This window comes from Syngnathus floridae, chromosome 9 (assembly GCF_059516105.1).
Source record: "Syngnathus floridae isolate MCC-2025c chromosome 9, RoL_Sflo_1.0, whole genome shotgun sequence".
NCBI lineage: Eukaryota > Metazoa > Chordata > Actinopteri > Syngnathiformes > Syngnathidae > Syngnathus > Syngnathus floridae.
The window spans coordinates 13,490,848-13,510,000 of record NC_142421.1 but is presented as its reverse complement, the minus strand read 5'-3'; the positions used below and the strand labels follow the sequence as shown (position 1 = coordinate 13,510,000).

Genomic DNA, 19,153 nt, shown 5'->3' with positions numbered 1-19,153 from the left:
GGCACAGATAAGTCACGGTGGCAGGTTGCTTCCGAGCGAATGCGATGGCGAACGAGACGGCGAGTGACACGCGGAGCCGCTGAGCCCGTGTGTGCTCAAGCTTTGGTTTTTCCAAAGAAAAAGTTCTGTTTGCCCCGCCACCAAATCAGTTTTGCCAACTGAAATGCTAATCATCTGTTACAGCTTGAAAGTAAAATTTCACAGAGAAAACTGGCAGTGATAGTCTTTGAGCTTTACCAACTTGCACGCAAGGCGAGTTCTGGCAGTATTTGGCAAAAACACCGAATCCTTCTTGGAGCAAGCGCACCACTGCATGGCCCGAGCGATCGCACGGCATGCGGGCGCTACAGCAAAAGCAGGAACTGCCGAGGCCCGGCAGAGCCACGCTAGCGAGCAAGGCGGGCGAGCAACCAAAGCGGCGGCCGCAGTTCCTTCTTTGAGCGTTGCTAGCTAGAAAGGAGCTTTGGGATTCTTTAACTTGCTCATTGTTCAAGACAAATGTTTGGTTGGCCACACGGCCTAATGGGCTCAAAGTATTGCACGTAATCATCCCTCCTTTTCCGAGCAGATGGCGAACAAACCGATCTGGCTCTTGAGAAATACATGGTGCCACACCACCAAATGAACTTTTGCAATACTGCGGATCAATGACACTCTCTGCCATCTAGTGGAAGAAATTCTCATTGCTTTGCCCAGCGCCAAATGTCGCTGGCATGGACGGATCCACGAGGAGAAATTGGAGCACACCAGGACTTCAGTCAAACCGTCACAAGCCTGCATAAAACACACAGAAAACCAAAACAAGTTTTATTTTTGCTTTTTCCAACGTTTATAGCAAAAAATAAATGTTGCTTTATTCTTGATCTCCGAACTTTTCTTGGGGAGGCGGGAACCTGTTCTAATTTCCTACACTTGCTAAAAATACCCCTGAGAAGACACAGAAAAAGTCAGGCTAATAAATTACTGTATGATTCCACGTACTCTTCGCAATGTGCTCACATACTCGGAATTGCTTTTTGGTGTAATTACTGAGTTATCGACTGTGAGTGGTCACTGAACGCACCTCGTGCACAACGCGAGTTAGAACATAAAAAAAGGGTTAGGGTTAGGGAGCAAGCATCTAAAGTTGGAAATTGGCAAACACAAAAGTGTGTTCTTCATGTTTTCATTGAAAACAAGCTGGTTTCACCTTTCACTCAATGCTTATGTGCTCCTGCAGCAGAGGATACATATAGTTTGGCACAACACCGAGCTCGACATACGCATGCATTTGCCATGCTCCTTTATGATTTCTAATTTTACAACGATATCTTAGGAGACATACTCAACTACGCTACTTGGTTTTGCACCTCTAATGCGCCGAGACCTACAGGGAGTGGGAGACCAAAGGAGTCAAGACGGGGTGGAGGGGCGGGGGTCTGGTGCGTCAGTTCGGAAGTCGAAAATTGGTTAGCGAGGCTCCGATTCATATCTCGAAAAGTTTGTAAGTAGAGGTACCACTGTAGAAACCTCTACTGGTCACATAAGGTATTACATCTTACCACATCTCACAACTGGCCGTCGCGCGAGTCTTATTGGGCGACTCGAGTGAGTTTGTGTTAGAATAGGCCTCTTTGACACATGTGATTAACTAGGTAGCTTGAGCTATGACATAATATCGCTGTAACCCTTCTCTTGCTTATTAGCTTTCTCTTCTCTATGACACGCTTTGCACATATGTAGAAGTCACTCTCAGTTAAGACTACAAGGTCACACATTATCACACTGGCTAGACAGAGTTCTCTCCTTGCGGTCCAGAGCAGTATAAGAGCAGGAACCTTGGCGCTGGGAGTTAGACCTTCTTCCGTATCTCGCAGAAAAGGCTCCACAGCTGTGCATCGATCATTCTGGCATACATTAAAAGATGGCCTCTTGGTAATTACTGTTAGCATAGCGAGCATTAAAGATAAAGAACTGAGAACGAACCTAACATTTGCGTGCGCGGCCACTTAAAGCGTCGCTTTGCCTGAAGCACTTTCGGGCGGGGCGGGCGTGGCGGACGAGCACCTTGCCTGGTGGACGCCGTCGCCATCGGGTTGCCACCGCTTGCTTGCCTCTCCGGCCGCCACGTTCGCACTTGCATGCGCCCGACGCCAGTGATGTGCAAAGCGCCCCCGCTGGCCAGGAGGTGAATCTATTCGGACCGAGGGAATGACGTTTTTACGGGTTTGGAGCCACCAAACTGGAGCACTCCAGGACGAGACGTGTAACTTTCGCAGGATGGCACTCAAGTCAAAGCAAAAAGTGCGGCACAGCGCAAAGAGCAGCGGAACCCATTTGTCTGGGACATTTCCATTAAGTATTAAAAATAAATAAATCGGTCCTACTTTTCCTCATGAGAAAAGATGACGTGGCTTCCTTTCATTTCAACTTTTGTGTTCGCATGATGAATTCAGTGGAAATGTCAAGGCGAGGTCGTGTGTGTGTGCTCGACACTGCCTGCGCGGATCATCCTGTGTGTAAATTTCAACACTTTCTACTCACACACAGTGCGTATAGCTGACAGGTCAAAGGTCACTCTCTGATCTGTTTGTGTGATGTCAACCAGGTGCGCTTGAGTCCATCCTCTGAGACCTCAAACTGGTACTGGGAAGGAGAGAGAGAGAGAGAGACAGAGAGAGAGAGAGATAGAGAGAGAGAGAAGAGAGAGAGAGAGAGAGAGAGAGAGAGAGAGAGAGAGAGAGAGAGAGAGAGAGAGCGAGAGAGAGAGAGAGAGAGAGAGAGAGAGAATGCACAATTTTATCCGGTAAATGCTAATCAACTGAAGTGTTTAGTGACTCCCGACCGCGGCATTATAACGATGAGGGGAAGGTGACGTGCTAGGATCCCAATAATGCCGTCGGTCAATTGAGCAACTATTTGATTCCTGTCTGTTCTGCTCCCTCGCTTTTCCTCACGCAATTGGCTGGCCTCTGCGCGTGCACGCCGCATGCTTAACATAACGCCATTGACGTCACTGCGAAGGTGGGTCGGCAATAAAAAGGCCGTCCGTCACCTCGCTTCAACTTCACACTCGACTTCAGCAAGGAGGTGAGCGCTCACACTCGCACGCACGCTCATACGCACGCGCGCTCAGCCACGGTGGTGGGGTTCTGACACCCGCGATCGGGATGTGCTTGTGCGGGGACCGACAAGACAGCGCAGGCCGGCCGGAAAGTGTTTGGAATAATTGACGGCGGGGCGTCGCGCATCCATCCCCTTTCTGCGTACGAGCCCGCGCGCGCACATGTCGTCTTGGCGCCTGAGCTCCAACTTGCTTTCTCTTTTCTGCACGTCACAATGGACGCATCGTCGGACCTGTCAGGTATCTACTGCTGCGATGGCCTCTGCTGCCCATGCACCTTCGACTGAAAACGCGCAGGCGTGTACTTCGCACTGTCCAAAACGCCTCGTTTTGGCTGTCGGCCTGCGCAGATGACAAAAAAAGCTTTTCTGCTTTTCTTCGAGATACACTGAACAAATCATTGCGATTTGGCTCGTGTCTCCGGTATAGCAAGACGGAAACGCGTCAACGACGGAACTAGTCGGTCGCTGCTTGGATTTGAATTTTTTTTTGGGGGGGGGGGGCATATATCAAGAAAACTTGCGTTCAACTTGTTACATACTCAAAAAAACGCGTTTAAATTTTTTGGAGAAAGTCCCTAAAATGTAGACGCGCGCGCGCGCACGCGGGCACACACAATTCTGTGGTAGCGAAGAGGGAGTCAAGAATAGAGGAATGATTCCAAACGCACCGCATTTTTTGGTCACTACAACATACAGTATAGTCAAACTGAGAACAAAAAAGAAAAAAATCCACAGTGTGTCAGATCTTTACAGTTGATTGCCATGCGTGCGCGCAGGCGCGTGGGAACTCCCGACCGGCTCAGAGGAGAAGAGAGAGAAGAGACGAGCTGTGGTGCGTGTGCGTGCGTACGCGCGTGCGCGCGGATGCTTTCCCGTGCGCGTGGTGGCAAGACGGGGCGGACATGTTCCGGAATTGGCACTTGGCTGACGTGCAGGCGGTGACGGGCGCCCTAACGTGGCTACTGTACGCGCTGCTGACGCTGGCGCTGACTCGCCTACTGTGGAGTTTCCGATGGAGGCTGACCAGGGACCCAAGAAACCCGCTGCCCCTGCCCCGAGGCTCCATGGGCTGGCCTCTGGTTGGGGAGACCCTGCACTGGCTCGTCGAGGTGAGTGTACGTGCATGCGTATTTGGGGTAGCCCCGAGATGTTTGCAAGTTGGGGAGTCTGCCATTTTTACAGAAAGCAAGGAAAGCAGAAGTCGCTAATTTGGGGAAAAGTCTGACGGGCGGCCTGTCCGCATGCAGGGCTCCGACTTCCACGTGTGTCGCAGGCGGCGTCACGGCAACGTGTTCAAGACGCACCTCCTGGGCAAGCCCGTCATCCGGGTGACGGGCGCAGAAAACATCCGCAAGATCTTGATGGGCGAGGACAGCTTAGTGCACACGCAATGGCCACGAAGCACGCGCATCATCCTGGGACCTAACACGCTCGTCAACTCTACCGGTGACGCCCACAAGAGCAAGAGGAAGGTACGTATACAGCCGCTTTGCCATGGGGGGGACGTTCGCAAGCTCAGCTCAAGTCACATCACATGCCTCACGACTTGGCTTCAGCAAGTCTTCCCAATCAATTTGTGACCTCACAGGTCCAATGGCTTGGCCCCTGGTCCAGTCGCCTCAGGCGTATACCCTGAGGGGGACCCCTTGCAACGTGTTAGCAAATTGAGACCTCAAGCATCCAGATGGCCAAAATGTCCCTAACAGGTTGTGTGACGTCAGTAAGGGAGGCAGCGAGTGACGCTTGTGCCTATGTGTGCAACCCGTTGCAAAGCTGCTACTGACGGTGGAGACCTCCAAGGTCACGTCTTGTGACCTATGTCTTCTTGCACGTTTGACTCTGCAGTCTGCGACCGGCTGCCTCAGCGCTCAAAACTCTTCTCAATTGCCTCAGAAGCATGAAAGCAACCGGGTCCAATCCTTTTTGCGACCCGTTAAGGCGCCACCATGACTCGGTGTCCATGTCCAGGTACTGGCTAAGGTGTTCAGCAGAGGCGCTCTGGAGTCCTACTTGCCGCGCCTGCAGGCGCTGGTGCGCCGCCAAGTGGGCGAGTGGTGTGCGCGGCCTGATGCTGTGGACGTGTATGCCGCCACCAAGTCATTGACCTTCCGCATTGCTGTGCGTGTCCTGCTGGGTCTGCAGCTGGATGAGGAGCAAGTGCTCTACCTGGGCGCCGTCTTTGAGCAGCTGATGGACAATCTCTTCTCGCTCCCTGTGGACGTGCCGCTCAGCGGCCTTCGAAAGGTCCGCCGCTCGCAACATGCATGCCTGAGTCTCCTTCCTTCTTTCCAAAGTGAATGCTTTTTCTGACGATCAACAGGACTGAGTTGGAGTTAAATCAAGCAAACATCTATTTAACAGGGCACCTGGGGGAGGGGGTGATTTATATGACAGTTTCAAGTACTTTTCCTTCCCAGACAGATGATTGTTTTGTCCTTTTTTCGTGGCCTAAACGTCACGCGCAGCTGCCCACTTGAGCCACCATCTTCGTGTGCTTGGGTTTCGCTTCTTCCTTCCTCCCGAGTTCCCTTCAAGCGTGTCCAGCCTTGACTTGCTGCGCACCTCACCGGTCTTCTTGTTCTTCGCAGGGGATCAAAGCCCGAGAGATTTTACACGCCCACATGGATGATATCATCGCTGAGAAGATTGAGCAGCAGCAGCAGCAGCCCCGCGAACATCTGGACGCCTTTGACTTCATGTTGGCCAGTGCCAAGGAGCACGGCCACAACCTCAGTATTCAGGAGCTCAAGGTACGGGCGTCACGTTTGCACTGGTGCTTTGGTATAAGACGCCACTGTGTGGCTGGCATGAGCACTGCAGCGAGTGCACATGGCGGCTGAGAGCTTCTTAAGAATTGTTTGTACGACTTGAATGGTGACTTAAAACGACCCGCAACCTCAGATCCTTTGGTCCAGGGCCTTCTCTAGAAATGGAGATGTAAGAGCCTTCAATACAAAGATAGAAGCAGTGGAGGAAGTTTTTCAATGTCGCAAACTGGCTGACCTTGCAGGAAACTGCGGTGGAGTTGATCTTCGCCGCTCACTATACCACGGCCAGCGCGTCGACGTCCCTCCTGCTGCAGCTCCTCAGCCACCCGACGGCCGTGCGACGCCTGCGAGCTGAGCTGGACTCTGAAGGCCTTACAAGCCCCACAGACGTTGGTGGATGTCCTCGGGCTAACTTGAGCCTGGACAAGCTGAGCCGGCTGCGCTACTTGGATTGTGTCATCAAAGAGGTTCTTCGCTTCCTGCCGCCAGTTTCCGGAGGGTACCGGACCGCCCTGCGGACTTTTGAGTTGGACGTAAGTAAACGTCCAGCTACCCATGACAGCAAAACTACACAGTGAACCTAAGTTTGCCAGCAGCCACGTGTTGGTATGCCGATTGCCGCCTTCGCCTCGTCCTTAATTGCCCCCAACTGGCACAGGAGGTTTTGTGAAGATGAAAACAATTTCAGTGGAAGACTATTATGGTCTATTGGTGCTGCACTTTCTCAAACATCACTGTGTCTGTTCACTCAAGCTCACCTCTGAAAGCTTGAAGTCACGAGGCCTGAGAATTGAGCTGGAGGTTAGAAAAAGCTGCAGGGTCAAAAGCACAAGTTCCCTCACACGTGTGCAATGACTTTGTTTCTGCGGCTGCCGTGTTACTTTTTCATCAGAATTGGCCGTTCCTCTGCAATTGTTGAATCAGGCCGGCGCGGATGTGCGTTGGGATGCGCCGTGCTCTTTCAGACTGCAGGTTTTATCATGCAATGCAGATATCATGCAAAATCATTACAATGCGTTTTTTTGTTTCCTTTTTGCGCGTCTTTTGGCACAATCACTGCACCTGTAACAAGGCGCTAACTAAAGTCAAAGGTCAAACATTCCTAACCAGTCACACTGGTTCTGTGTACGTCTTTGTCCTCTCAGGGCTACCAGGTCCCCAAAGGCTGGAGCATCATGTACAGCATCAGGGACACGCACGAGACCGCTGGTGTCTTCCAAGCTCCGGAGCTCTTTGATCCGGATCGCTTTGGGCCGGACCGCGAGGAGAACCGCTTGTCCCGCTTCAGCTACGTGCCCTTTGGCGGCGGTGTGCGCAGCTGCGTGGGCAAAGAGCTGGCCCAGATGGTCCTCAAGACGCTGGCTGTGGAGCTAGTGGCCACGTGCAAGTGGACCCTGGCCACCCAGGACTTGCCCAAAATGCAGACTGTGCCCATTGTGCACCCCGTCGACGGGCTGCACGTGCGCTTCACACAAAACCAGCGGCTTGGTTAGAAAAGACGGAATGGCGCTCGGTCGGTCCTCCCACGCTCGTGTCGGTGGCCGAGTTCCACTTTTACACTTGGGCCTTCTCCGACTCTGAAGACTCCCGTGCGGAACACATTCAAAAGCTGAGGGGGACATGCGGCTCCACCTGATACAGACGCAGTCGTTCCTGCTAAAGCACACCGGAACCCGATGAAGACCGAGCTGGTACTGACATTAACTTCCACTTCGGAGTGCGGCATAACGCGGAGTGATGGCGCCATCAGCTGGCCGGCCCGGCACTGGCACACGCACGCGCGGGCACGCACGCGCGGACACGCACGCACACACTTTAGTGTCCCATAAGGCAAGCTGTGTGGAACATTGCGCTCTCGCACAACGCTGTTGCAGTGTGGCGGCTGCTATGCCATATGTTCTCCTTAAGTTGCGTTCATTGATCGTACGGCGTTGCTTGTCCACATAAAGTTGTTAAAAAATGCCAACTTGGTGAATCACATCAAATAAAAATGAATGGAAGTTTTTACCTTCAACTTGTCTGTCCATGGTGGTTGATTTGCTTCAGTGAACCCTCAGTTCAGAAAGGAAGAATTGCTTGTCAATGCTTGATGTCCGATGTCTCCTGTCTGACCTGTCAGCTTACTTGTGGTAGTTACTGTCTTAACCGTACTTACGTGACTTCCGTTTAGGCGCACTGACTTTCAAAACAAGACAGCATATTCACGCCCCCAGAGTCCCATAGTGTATTTTACATTTGCAAAAGTAATAAAATGCGAATAGCAATTTTGTGTGTTGCAGCAGGGAAATGTCTGAAACCTCCAGAAAAGCGGCCCTCGAGGACAAGGATGGAAGGGGCGGGGCTGTCGAAAGCAGGCGGAGACCAAAACATAACGAGCGAACAGGAACAGAAAATGACCACATCAACTTCCATCCATCCATTATAGGTACCGCACCTGCGTGAAGTTGGCCCCCCCAACCTCGCAAAATTTAAGGAAAATAGTCCGATTCGTTTGTGCTTCGTTTGTGCCGGTTTGTGCAGCAAAAATCATCGTTTGTGCTGCTATGGTTTTTTAGTTATGAACGATTATTTTATAGGTCATCCAGAGTTCACCCAGCCCCCCCTTTCCCCCCAAATGGACCCAAAATGGTACCGTCCGTTTGTGCTTCGTTTGTGCTGGTTTGTGCAGCAAAAATTTTCGTTTGTGCTGCTTTCGTTTCGGAGATATAACACATTTATTTTTTAGCGATGACGTCATCGAGCCCCCCCTTTTTCTCCAAATGGACCCAAATTGGTACCTTTCGTTTGTGCTTCGTTTGTGCTGGTTTGTGCAGCAAAAAGTTTCGTTTGTGCTGCTTCCGTTTCGGAGATATTAGGCATTTAATTTCTAGCGATGACGTCACCGTGAACTTGGCCCCCCCTTTTTCTCCAAATGGACCCAAATTGGTACCGTTCGTTTGTGCTACGTTTGTGCTGGTTTGTGCAGCAAAAAGTTTCGTTTGTGCTGCTTCCGTTTCGGAGATATTAGGCATTTAATTTCTAGCGATGACGTCACCGTGAACTTGGCCCCCCCTTTTTCTCCAAATGGACCCAAATTGGTACCGTTCGTTTGTGCTACGTTTGTGCTGGTTTGTGCAGCAAAAAGTTTCGTTTGTGCTGCTTCCGTTTCGGAGATATTAGGCATTTAATGTCTAGCGATGACGTCACCGTGAACTTGGCCCCCCCTTTTTCTCCAAATGGACCCAAAATGGTACCGTTCGTTTGTGCTACGTTTGTGCTGGTTTGTGCAGCAAAAACTTTCGTTTGTGCTGCTTCCGTTTCGGAGATATTAGGCATTTAATTTCTAGCGATGACGTCACCGTGAACTTGGCCCCCCCTTTTTCTCCAAATGGACCCAAAATGGTACCGTTCGTTTGTGCTACGTTTGTGCTGGTTTGTGCAGCAAAAACTTTCGTTTGTGCTGCTTCCGTTTCGGAGATATTAGGCATTTAATTTCTAGCGATGACGTCACCGTGAACTTGGCCCCCCCTTTTTCTCCAAATGGACCCAAAATGGTACCGTTCGTTTGTGCTACGTTTGTGCTGGTTTGTGCAGCAAAAACTTTCGTTTGTGCTGCTACGGTTTTGCAGATATTACACATTTAATTTATAGAGATGACGTCACCGTATTTCGTCACGAATTTCAAGCTCCTGGACTGGAATGCTCCTGATGTAGGACGAATACAAGGTAAATATGTTCTTTGTCTGTTTTTCTTCTTTTTATCTTGCAGAAAACTTTCACTGCGGGAAATGGCTTTTGGTATGAGGATATTTCTGTCCTTATCTTTTTATTGTGCTTATTGATTAATTCCCTTGTTATCATTACGCCTATATGATCATTATTTTCAATTAAATCTGACGTGTAAAAGGTTCACTGCAACCTAAATACCTGGTGAGTCTATGTTTGTTCCAAAACATTAATTAATGCAACAATTAATACATGTATGTGAAATTGATGACAGCCAGAAAAAGAAACTTGAAAACGTGAAAAAATAACTTTCTTTGTCAAAGGGAACATCATCAACATTTTTTTACAACAATTCAAACAATGTATCACTGCAATGTGTACAACACAGCATGCGGGAAGATTTTAGTATTTACTGATGCCGCTTTCACTCCACTTCCCAGGTCATTATAGATCTCCCAGGCATATGCAGTCCTCCTGCAGTATGCCACATAATGGCCAAGAGAATCCTGGGTCAGTCCTGGTTCAAAGCCAATGACAGCTCTTAAAGTAAATGTCTTCTCTTTTAGCTCCAGACTGGAGGGAAATTCAAGCAAGGCAACTTCCTTGCAACTGCTACCAAGGTCAGTGTCAATCCACACAAACTCTCCCAGATTGTAGCTGTGAGTGACATTACCTGAACACAGAGCCTTGCCTGTACTGTCGTCCTGTGTTTCGAATGAAGACGGACACTGGGAAGGGTTTTCTATTGGCCTGAGGCAGAGAGAGTCAGGAAGACTGAGTCCCTCTTCAGCAGCAGTCTGAAGAGAAGCCATGCCACAGGTCTGCAGGACAGCAATGTTTACACAAACAAATGAAACTTGCCTCGTTACTTGTTGGCTTAAACTGCAGTACTGTGAGGAGCATTGTTTTATCAAATGAACACTTGGGATATTCCTCATTGCGCTCTCAATTACAGTGGAAATGTGGCATTGTGCATCAATTTGGAGAGCACCAGAGGTCAGGAGGACAGGTTTGAATATTTGCCCCAGCAGTTCTGCCCTCTGTGACCTGCGTGAAGTTGGCCCCCCCGACCTCGCAAAATTTAAGGAAAATAGTCCGATTCGTTTGTGCTTCGTTTGTGCCGGTTTGTGCAGCAAAAATCATCGTTTGTGCTGCTATGGTTTTTTAGTTATGAACGATTATTTTATAGGTCATCCAGAGTTCACCCAGCCCCCCCTTTCCCCCCAAATGGACCCAAAATGGTACCGTCCGTTTGTGCTTCGTTTGTGCTGGTTTGTGCAGCAAAAATTTTCGTTTGTGCTGCTTTCGTTTCGGAGATATTACACATTTATTTTTTAGCGATGACGTCATCGACCCCCCCCTTTTTCTCCAAATGGACCCAAATTGGTACCGTTCGTTTGTGCTTCGTTTGTGCTCGTTTGTGCAGCAAAAAGTTTCGTTTGTGCTGCTTCCGTTTCGGAGATATTAGGCATTTAATTTCTAGCGATGACGTCACCGTGAACTTGGCCCCCCCTTTTTCTCCAAATGGACCCAAAATGGTACCGTTCGTTTGTGCTACGTTTGTGCTGGTTTGTGCAGCAAAAAGTTTCGTTTGTGCTGCTTCCGTTTCGGAGATATTAGGCATTTAATTTCTAGCGATGACGTCACCGTGAACTTGGCCCCCCCTTTTTCTCCAAATGGACCCAAAATGGTACCGTTCGTTTGTGCTACGTTTGTGCTGGTTTGTGCAGCAAAAAGTTTCGTTTGTGCTGCTTCCGTTTCGGAGATATTAGGCATTTAATTTCTAGCGATGACGTCACCGTGAACTTGGCCCCCCCTTTTTCTCCAAATGGACCCAAATTGGTACCTTTCGTTTGTGCTTCGTTTGTACTGGTTTGTGCAGCAAAAACTTTCGTTTGTGCTGCTTCCGTTTCGGAGATATTAGGCATTTAATTTCTAGCGATGACGTCACCGTGAACTTGGCCCCCCCTTTTTCTCCAAATGGACCCAAATTGGTACCTTTCGTTTGTGCTTCGTTTGTGCTCGTTTGTGCAGCAAAAACTTTCGTTTGTGCTGCTACGGTTTTGCAGATATTACACATTTAATTTATAGAGATGACGTCACCGTATTTCGTCACGAATTTCAAGCTCCTGGACTGGAATGCTCCTGATGTAGGACGAATACAAGGTAAATATGTTCTTTGTCTGTTTTTCTTCTTTTTATCTTGCAGAAAACTTTCACTGCGGGAAATGGCTTTTGGTATGAGGATATTTCTGTCCTTATCTTTTTATTGTGCTTATTGATTAATTCCCTTGTTATCATTACGCCTATATGATCATTATTTTCAATTAAATCTGACGTGTAAAAGGTTCACTGCAACCTAAATACCTGGTGAGTCTATGTTTGTTCCAAAACATTAATCAATGCAACAATTAATACATGTATGTGAAATTGATGACAGCCAGAAAAAGAAACTTGAAAACGTGAAAAAAATAACTTTCTTTGTCAAAGGGAACATCATCAACATTTTTTTACAACAATTCAAACAATGTATCACTGCAATGTGTAGAACACAGCATGCGGGAAGATTTTAGTGTTTACTGATGCTGCTTTCACTCCACTTCCCAGGTCATTATAGATCTCCCAGGCATATGCAGTCCTCCTGCAGTATGCCACATAATGGCCAAGAGAATCCTGGGTCAGTCCTGGTTCAAAGCCAATGACAGCTCTTAAAGTAAATGTCTTCTCTTTTAGCTCCAGACTGGAGGGAAATTCAAGCAAGGCAACTTCCTTGCAACTGCTACCAAGGTCAGTGTCAATCCACACAAACTCTCCCAGATTGTAGCTGTGAGTGACATTACCTGAACACAGAGCCTTGCCTGTACTGTCGTCCTGTGTTTCGAATGAAGACGGACACTGGGAAGGGTTTTCTATTGGCCTGAGGCAGAGAGAGTCAGGAAGACTGAGTTCCTCTTCAGCAGCAGTCTGAAGAGAAGCCATGCCACACGTCTGCAGGACAGCAATGTTTACACAAACAACTGAAACTTGCCTCGTTACTTGTTGGCTTAAACTGCAGTACTGTGAGGAGCATTGTTTTATCAAATGAACACTTGGGATATTCCTCATTGCGCTCTCAATTACAGTGGAGATGTGGCATTGTGCATCAATTTGGAGAGCACCAGAGGTCAGGAGGACAGGTTTGAATATTTGCCCCAGCAGTTCTGCCCTCTGTGAGTATACCTGTTGGTTCACACCCTGTGTTGTGATGGTTTTCACCAGGTGGAGGAATTGGTTCCCATGTTCATAGTTCAGAACAGTCTTTTCAAATGAAAAACTTTCACAGAAAGAACAGCATAAGCATTGCAAGACAGAATCAAATGCACAGGTATTGAGCACAAACACTTTTGATGTACGAAGTTTAAGTATTTCTTGCACTTTTCTGATGGGATAGGGGCTCCAGAACTGTCATTACCCTCTGTCTCACTCAGTGTCACAATGGTGATAGCACGGAGAAGTTCTTTTGCATGTTGCAAACATTGTGACTTAAGAACCTGTGCTATTGACCTGACAAAGAAATCCTTTACACGAGGTTTTTTGTTTTTCAGGGAGTCCCATCGGCAGATCATCTTAATACAGTGTGCTACATCTACCCTGACAAAACATGGGGGTAGATGTCCAGGCTGATTCCCATCTGAAATGTTAAAGCACTCATTGATGTAGCTCTTCAAATCAGGATGAGGGGTAAAAGCTTTGACTAGAGCTCCAAGAATTGCCAGCGAAAAGTCACTTGCTGCTTCTTTAGGAACAGATGCACCTGCATGGATCCATTCCTTCAGCCACTGTGTGATAGCATTAATATCATGCTTCTCTGACAACATCTGCACGACTGGGACACTGGAGCTGGTATGCCCTGTCATAACACCCTGATACAGGAAGATATGGCCAGACATGCCATTCGGCCTCATCAGTTTTTTAACTATTGAGCCTGTTGCATCAACACATAATGTTGGGTGAGATTTCTTTAAGCTCTTGTACATATGCATTTGTGTTTGACTCCAATAGTGACAGAAAAACTTGTCAAGTCCAATGTCTTTGATGCTGTCACTGTGAGGTGCACTGTATTTCAACATCTGCAATGATAAAATTGGATTTTTGTCACCTAATGGCAAATCATTTTTCTCTTGCTTTGCCTTGCGCAGGGTGGCCAAATTTGGCAGGTGACTTGGCTCAGGGTCTCCGAAGGTCATCAGTTTATTTGCCTGTGATGCTCGCCATACATGTGGTTCCATCCTGCCCTCACAAAGTTCCTTGGCTACCTGGACACACAACTGTCCAGATAAAAACCGTTTTGAGCTACCAGTGTGTAGAGAGTCATCACTGTTCTTAATGAAACAGTTCAATATTATTGGACTGTTCATTTCTGGCTCTTCGCCACAGTTAATGTTGAGAAGGCCTAATATATCCAAAACGGAAGCAGCACAAACGAAACTTTTTGCAGCACAAACCAGCACAAACGAAGCCCAAACGAACGGCACTATTTTATTTTGGGTCCATTTGGAAGTAAATAGGGGGGCGGGGCTACGTGACGTCATCTCTATAAATTAAATGTGTAATATCTGCAAAACCGTAGCAGCACAAACGAAAGTTTTTGCTGCACAAACGAGCACAAACGAAGCACAAACGAAAGGTACCAATTTGGGTCCATTTGGAGAAAAAGGGGGGGCCAAGTTCACGGTGACGTCATCGCTAGAAATTAAATGCCTAATATCTCCGAAACGGAAGCAGCACAAACGAAACTTTTTGCTGCACAAACCAGCACAAACGTAGCACAAACGAACGGTACCATTTTGGGTCCATTTGGAGAAAAAGGGGGGGCCAAGTTCACGGTGACGTCATCGCTAGAAATTAAATGCCTAATATCTCCGAAACGGAAGCAGCACAAACGAAACTTTTTGCTGCACAAACCAGCACAAACGTAGCACAAACGAACGGTACCATTTTGGGTCCATTTGGAGAAAAAGGGGGGGCCAAGTTCACGGTGACGTCATCGCTAGAAATTAAATGCCTAATATCTCCGAAACGGAAGCAGCACAAACGAAACTTTTTGCTGCACAAACCAGCACAAACGTAGCACAAACGAACGGTACCATTTTGGGTCCATTTGGAGAAAAAGGGGGGGCCAAGTTCACGGTGACGTCATCGCTAGAAATTAAATGCCTAATATCTCCGAAACGGAAGCAGCACAAACGAAACTTTTTGCTGCACAAACGAGCACAAACGAAGCACAAACGAACGGTACCAATTTGGGTCCATTTGGAGAAAAAGGGGGGGCTCGATGACGTCATCGCTAAAAAATAAATGTGTAATATCTCCGAAACGAAAGCAGCACAAACGAAAATTTTTGCTGCACAAACCAGCACAAACGAAGCACAAACGGACGGTACCATTTTGGGTCCATTTGGGGGGAAAGGGGGGGCTGGGTGAACTCTGGATGACCTATAAAATAATCGTTCATAACTAAAAAACCATAGCAGCACAAACGATGATTTTTGCTGCACAAACCGGCACAAACGAAGCACAAACGAATCGGACTATTTTCCTTAAATTTTGCGAGGTTGGGGGGGCCAACTTCACGCACATCCTCTGTGAGTATACCTGTTGGTTCACACCCTGTGTTGTGATGGTTTTCACCAGGTGGAGGAATTGGTTCCCATGTTCATAGTTCAGAACAGTCTTTTCAAATGAAAAACTTTCACAGAAAGAACAGCATAAGGATTGCAAGACAGAATCAAATGCACAGGTATTGAGCACAAACACTTTTGATGTGCGAAGTTTAACAGGCTGTTGATGATTCCCGTTTTTCAACAATGGTATCTTGACTTTTTTCCAGCCCACTCGTGTATCAATATGCAGCCATTCAGGACAAGGAGAAAGATATGACGTGATCTTTCTTTTCTTCGGTGGGACCGCTAAACCTCTCCAGTTTTCAACTGCACTGTCAGTAGATGCATCTGGCTCCGCTTCAGGATGAGATTTTTTTTCCCTTTTGTTTACTACTTCAGTTTGAGAAGTACTGCAGACGTTGTCAGGCTCTTTGACAGTCGTGGCATCACACTCATCCTTTTCACTTTTTTGTTTTGCAAAGCAAATCCGCATGTTTCCTTCAATGAAGGAAAGATGACGAGCAACAAACCGGTCCACACGAATGGGTAGGCTTTCATGCTTGAAAAGGCCTTTTTTTATGTTTTTGAACTCTGCTTCAACAGCTGCGGAACTTGCAGTGATGCTGGTGCTTTTGAAGAGAGGGACCATTATTGCTGTCCAGAGTGGCAAGTAACTTCCAAGTCTTGTTATTTGGGGTATAATCTCAGGGAGGAAGTGGATGTTGTCTCTATCCCCATCAGCCATGGCAAGTGACCTGCTCTCCTCACATATTTCTGTCACCCACTGTCGGACATTAGTCTGGATGTGTTGGTTTAATGCATCACCTGGTTCTTGTCCCTCATCTTCCTCATCTGAAATGGGGACAAATTCCTCCGCGATTTGCGCTCTCAAGTATTTCTTGCACTTTTCTGATGGGATAGGGGCTCCAGAACTGTCATTACCCTCTGTCTCACTCAGTGCCACAATGGTGATAGCACGGAGAAGTTCTTTTGCATGTTGCAAACATTGTGACTTAAGAAGCTGTGCTATTGATCTGACAAAAAAATCCTTAACACGAGGTCTTTTGTTTTTCAGGCAGTCCCATCGGCAGATCATCTTAATACAGTGTGCTACATCTACCCTGACAAAACATGGGGGTAGCTGTCCAGGCTGATTCCCATGTGAAATGTTAAAGCACTCATTGATGTAGCTCTTCAAATCAGGATGAGGGGTAAAAGCTTTGACTAGAGCTCCAAGAATCGCCAGCGAAAAGTCACTTACTGCTTCTTTAGGAGCAGATGCACCTGCATGGATCCATTCCTTCAGCCACTGTGTGATAGCATTAATATCATGCTTCTCTGACAACATCTGCACGACTGGGACACTGGAGCTGGTATGCCCTGTCATAACACCCTGATACAGGAAGATATGGCCAGACATGCCATTCGGCCTCATCAGTTTTTTAACTATTGAGCCCGTTGCATCAACACATAATATTGGGTGGGATTTCTTTAAGCTCTTGTACATATGCATTTGTGTTTGACTCCAATAGTGACAGAAAAACTTGTCAAGTCCAATGTCTTTGATGCTGTCACTGTGAGGTGCACTGTATTTCAACATCTGCAATGATAAAATTGGATTTTTGTCACCTAATGGCAAATCATTTTTCTCTTGCTTTGCCTTGCGCAGGGTGGCTAAATTTGGCAGGTGGCTTGGCTCAGGGTCTCCGAAGGTCATCAGTTTATTTGCCTGTGATGCTCGCCATACATGTGGTTCCAACCTGCCCTCACAAAGTTCCTTGGCTACCTGGACACGCAACTGTCCAGATAGAAACCGTTTTGAGCTACCAGTGTGTAGAGAGTCATCACTGTTCTTAATGAAACAGTTCAATATTATTGGACTGTTCATTTCTGGCTCTTCGCCACAGTTAATGTTGAGAAGGCCATGACACTCCTTGCAGTATCCTCTGATTTCGATATAATTATTTGAGACCAATGGATAGACCTTGGCTCTTTTAAAAACAAATGTGCAAGGAATTTGGACTGTTTTCCAGATTTGTTCATTTATGATGTGGGTCCAGATGCCAGGCTTCAAAATTCTATATTCTCTTTTTTGGGTTCGACGGTTCTTATCTTTGTATTCAGCCTTTTCCGGAATGAATTCCATCCACTTGTCAAAAGGAATATGAAGCTGAAATGACCGTTCAGGGCCTGATTCCGAGCTTGCTTCACTGCTAGTTTCAGGATCAGTTTCATCATGACTGAATCCCAGAGCTGACCAGATATTGTGTCTGTTTGTTTTAACAAAGGTGTACAGAGCCTTTGCAGACATCTTCCTTTCCAACTGGTCACTCAGATCTCTCCACACAGTAGCACTTGGAGTGGCGATGTTACCATTTTCAAGTATGGCCTCTTTTGAGGAGCAGAGAACTGCAACAATTAAATCATTGTCCACTGATGGTTGTTTGGGCATCTAGTTGAAGGACAAATATAATCAGGATTCATTGCTTGAATAATTAAAATTACACGTGTGTTCATTATAATTGCTATGCATGAACGGAAAAATGATGCAAAGGGAAAAATATTTTGACAGCAGAATGTATCAAGCATGCTTTCTTTAGAAATTTAGTTTTCTTGCTCTGTGCAAATTACATACGTCTAATAAGACAATGTTAGCGAACTAGCTATTCAGACTACCTGAGGTGTTTTTAATTCTACATTGTATGAGCTCTTTTTCGAACTTTTTTTTTAACACACTTTACTTACATTGGTCGATGGTTGGTCACTTCCCAGAAAAAGTCGCTTTCTGTCACTCACTGTTATTAAATCTTCGGAGATAGTTGTGTATTTGTCGCTCGAAAAAGTTGCGCGTCTTTGTTTTTCGCCACCCTGTTGCGATATGTCTTACCGGCCTGCAGAGGTCACTTTGCATGGTAATTAGTTGGATAATACATGTGTAAGAATTGAAGAGTTATGATGTCAAGTGAAAATTTGTTAGAATAAAATACATGACACGGGGTTAATGAAGATGTATGATTATAATCATGCAAACAAATTTGTTTTGCGGCACAATCAATTGGTACAATTTTGGGTTCATTTGGAGGTTACGTCATCGCTAGAAATTAAATGCCTAATATCTCCGAAACGGAAGCAGCACAAACGAAAGTTTTTGCTGCACAAACCAGCACAAACGTAGCACAAACGAACGGTACCATTTTGGGTCCATTTGGAGAAAAAGGGGGGGCCAAGTTCACGGTGACGTCATCGCTAGAAATTAAATGCCTAATATCTCCGAAACGGAAGCAGCACAAACGAAAGTTTTTGCTGCACAAACCAGCACAAACGTAGCACAAACGAACGGTACCATTTTGGGTCCATTTGGAGAAAAAGGGGGGGCCAAGTTCACGGTGACGTCATCGCTAGAAATTAAATGCCTAATATCTCCGAAACGGAAGCAGCACAAACGAAAGTTTTTGCTGCACAAACCAGCACAAACGTAGCACAAACGAACGGTACCATTTTGGGTCCATTTGGAGAAAAAGGGGGGGCCAAGTTCACGGTGACGTCATCGCTAGACATTAAATGCCTAATATCTCCGAAACGGAAGCAGCACAAACGAAACTTTTTGCTGCACAAACCAGCACAAACGTAGCACAAACGAACGGTACCAATTTGGGTCCATTTGGAGAAAAAGGGGGGGCCAAGTTCACGGTGACGTCATCGCTAGAAATTAAATGCCTAATATCTCCGAAACGGAAGCAGCACAAACGAAACTTTTTGCTGCACAAACCAGCACAAACGTAGCACAAACGAACGGTACCAATTTGGGTCCATTTGGAGAAAAAGGGGGGGCCAAGTTCACGGTGACGTCATCGCTAGAAATTAAATGCCTAATATCTCCGAAACGGAAGCAGCACAAACGAAACTTTTTGCTGCACAAACCAGCACAAACGA

The 19,153-nt window shown here is 47.0% G+C and overlaps 1 protein-coding gene and 2 long non-coding RNA genes across 25 annotated transcripts in view; 2 read left to right on the top strand and 1 right to left on the bottom strand.

Annotated features, from left to right (window-relative positions):
• The window catches only part of LOC148393632 (uncharacterized), a 10,412-nt gene extending 2,231 nt beyond the window's left edge, over nucleotides 1–8,181 (bottom strand). The window contains exons 1-3 of the long non-coding RNA XR_015860462.1: nucleotides 7,882–8,181; nucleotides 2,524–2,625; nucleotides 1–774 (exon numbers count right to left, since the gene is read on the bottom strand). The exon at nucleotides 1–774 is cut by the window's left edge and continues 2,231 nt beyond it. This is a non-coding gene — a long non-coding RNA (uncharacterized LOC148393632). The remainder of the gene's footprint in view (nucleotides 775–2,523; nucleotides 2,626–7,881) is intronic.
• cyp26c1 (cytochrome P450, family 26, subfamily C, polypeptide 1) lies at nucleotides 2,991–7,887 on the top strand. Of its 5 annotated transcripts, XM_088385316.1 has the most exons (8): nucleotides 3,076–3,343; nucleotides 3,882–3,937; nucleotides 4,041–4,214; nucleotides 4,353–4,577; nucleotides 5,074–5,349; nucleotides 5,694–5,855; nucleotides 6,116–6,406; nucleotides 7,019–7,887. In XM_088385316.1, the coding sequence occupies exons 1-8, from the start codon at nucleotides 3,319–3,321 to the stop codon at nucleotides 7,364–7,366; spliced, it is 1,557 nt and encodes a 518-aa protein (XP_088241442.1). In that variant the 5' UTR covers nucleotides 3,076–3,318; the 3' UTR covers nucleotides 7,367–7,887. The 5 variants fall into 5 exon arrangements, with proteins under 5 accessions (XP_088241445.1, XP_088241442.1, XP_088241444.1 ...); XM_088385319.1 differs by lacking the exon at nucleotides 3,076–3,343 and adding an exon at nucleotides 2,991–3,069 and having other exon boundaries at nucleotides 3,882–4,214; XM_088385318.1 differs by having other exon boundaries at nucleotides 3,882–4,214; nucleotides 5,248–5,349.
• Nucleotides 8,182–8,309: 128 nt separating the features above from the next.
• Nucleotides 8,310–18,222, top strand: LOC148393631 (uncharacterized). 19 transcript variants are annotated; one of them, XR_015860161.1, is made up of 6 exons: nucleotides 8,310–9,578; nucleotides 10,145–10,198; nucleotides 10,300–10,397; nucleotides 10,534–10,587; nucleotides 12,837–12,942; nucleotides 15,448–18,222. It is a non-coding gene; the product is annotated as an uncharacterized LOC148393631 (long non-coding RNA). The 19 variants fall into 19 exon arrangements; XR_015860162.1 differs by having other exon boundaries at nucleotides 10,262–10,397; XR_015860160.1 differs by having other exon boundaries at nucleotides 10,145–10,397.
• Nucleotides 18,223–19,153: the final 931 nt, after the last annotated feature.

Excerpts from the sequence above, each read along its gene's own strand:
- cyp26c1 (XM_088385315.1), top strand. The coding sequence starts at position 3,266 with ATGTCGTCTTGGCGCCTGAGCTCCAACTTGCTTTCTCTTTTCTGCACG. Across the intron at positions 4,215-4,352 it reads CCCTGCACTGGCTCGTCGAG|GGCTCCGACTTCCACGTGTG; the intron begins GTGAGTGTACGT and ends GTCCGCATGCAG. Across the intron at positions 5,350-5,693 it reads CGCTCAGCGGCCTTCGAAAG|GGGATCAAAGCCCGAGAGAT; the intron begins GTCCGCCGCTCG and ends TGTTCTTCGCAG.